Raw genomic sequence first — 1,298 nt, 5'->3', positions numbered from 1 at the left:
GCTCCAGGCGCATCAGCTCCTCATTGCAGCCGCCGTAGTAGCCGCCCACGTAGTTGTACTTGGCTGCGTAGGTTCGCTTTCGGCACTGGGTCGAGGCGTGCGAGGACGGGCTCTTGCACTGTTGCGCCNAGCCGCCGTAGTAGCCGCCCACGTAGTTGTACTTGGCTGCGTAGGTTCGCTTTCGGCACTGGGTCGAGGCGTGCGAGGACGGGCTCTTGCACTGTTGCGCCGTAGCCGTGTAGGGGTAGCAGGCGTCGTCGATGACGCCGTAGTCCTGGGCGTACTTGCCGCCAATCAGGTAGGGAAAGCCTCCGTCGCAGCCCTGCGAGTACCGACTGCAATCGACCACCTCCTGCGTGCTGAAAACGGTGCGCTCGCTGTTGTTGGTGGCAATTCGAAGGCGGGCCTCCAGAAGGGCCATCGACGAGAAGATGTAACAGCTGCCGCAGGAGCCTAGAAAAGAAAAGGAAGTTCAATTTCATTAAATTCCTAGGGTTTTTAGTTTTCGAACACCTACCTTGGTCCCTCACCGGACTGACGTAGTTCACACCGTCGACATTGCGCCAGTCAAACTCCTCGGGCAGGGTGGCGGCTCGTCGCTTCGTCTCCTCGTCCACTTCCTTTGGTTTTGGGCGGCTGAGTGGGTGGAAATAGAGTGTTTAGAGATCTCAAATCAGCCATTGTTGGTACTTACCTAGCCAGACGAGACTTCTTTCCGCCGGCCATCCTCAGCAGCTCCTCAGTGCTCTTCTCCTTCAGGTCCTCGTACACCTTTGCCGTCCACCCACTCTGCTGGGAGTTAATTCGCCGAACGGCGTGCTCGCTCAGGTGGTTTCGGTGCAGGTCGACCTTCTCGAGGAGAAAAGGTCGAACTCGGTGCTCCTTGCCGACGCCCACCAGTCGTCCTGCTGAGGAGTGAGCATTGGAGCTAAACAGCTCATTCGACTTGACCGGTTGCTCCTCCTGCTCTTCCTGGTCCCAGCTGACCACCTTCCGGCCGCGGAAGCAGGCCCAGTTGTTGCCGAGGACGTCGTGCGACCAGCCGGGCTGCGTGGCATTGCAGTAGCTAGTGACCGTGCTGCCCTTCTGCTTGTAGAGGGAGAAGGCAAAGTACTTGCGGTAGTTGATGATCACCTCGAAGCCCTGGTTGTAGATCAGCGTCCAGGTGCCGAGGTTGCCCTCGCGGTCGGTGGCCAGGTTGGGAAAGTCCAACTTCAGGTAAACCTTGTTGGCGCCTCCATTCAGTGGGATGTGCTGCTCGTCGCAGTTTTCAGTGCGCGTCTCCAGGCGCTCCGACT

At 58.8% G+C, this 1,298-nt stretch overlaps 1 protein-coding gene across 1 annotated transcript; it reads right to left on the bottom strand.

The window, feature by feature from the left end:
• Positions 1–9: 9 nt before the first annotated feature.
• On the bottom strand, positions 10–726 carry LOC108357146 (dipeptidyl peptidase 1-like; the record flags this gene model as incomplete). The annotated part of the gene is made up of 4 exons (XM_017608240.1): positions 695–726; positions 518–636; positions 214–453; positions 10–96 (listed from the first exon to the last, which is right to left on the bottom strand). Coding segments are annotated over exons 1-4 (478 nt in total), but the record flags the coding sequence as incomplete, so codon positions are not given.
• Between the last annotated feature and the right edge of the window lie 572 nt (positions 727–1,298).

Source organism: Rhagoletis zephyria, unplaced genomic scaffold (assembly GCF_001687245.7).
Source record: "Rhagoletis zephyria isolate East Lansing unplaced genomic scaffold, Rhagoletis_zephyria_1.1 Rzeph_scaffold_71239, whole genome shotgun sequence".
NCBI lineage: Eukaryota > Metazoa > Arthropoda > Insecta > Diptera > Tephritidae > Rhagoletis > Rhagoletis zephyria.
The sequence above is the reverse complement of the archived record's forward strand: the minus strand, read 5'-3'. Positions and strand labels throughout refer to the sequence as shown.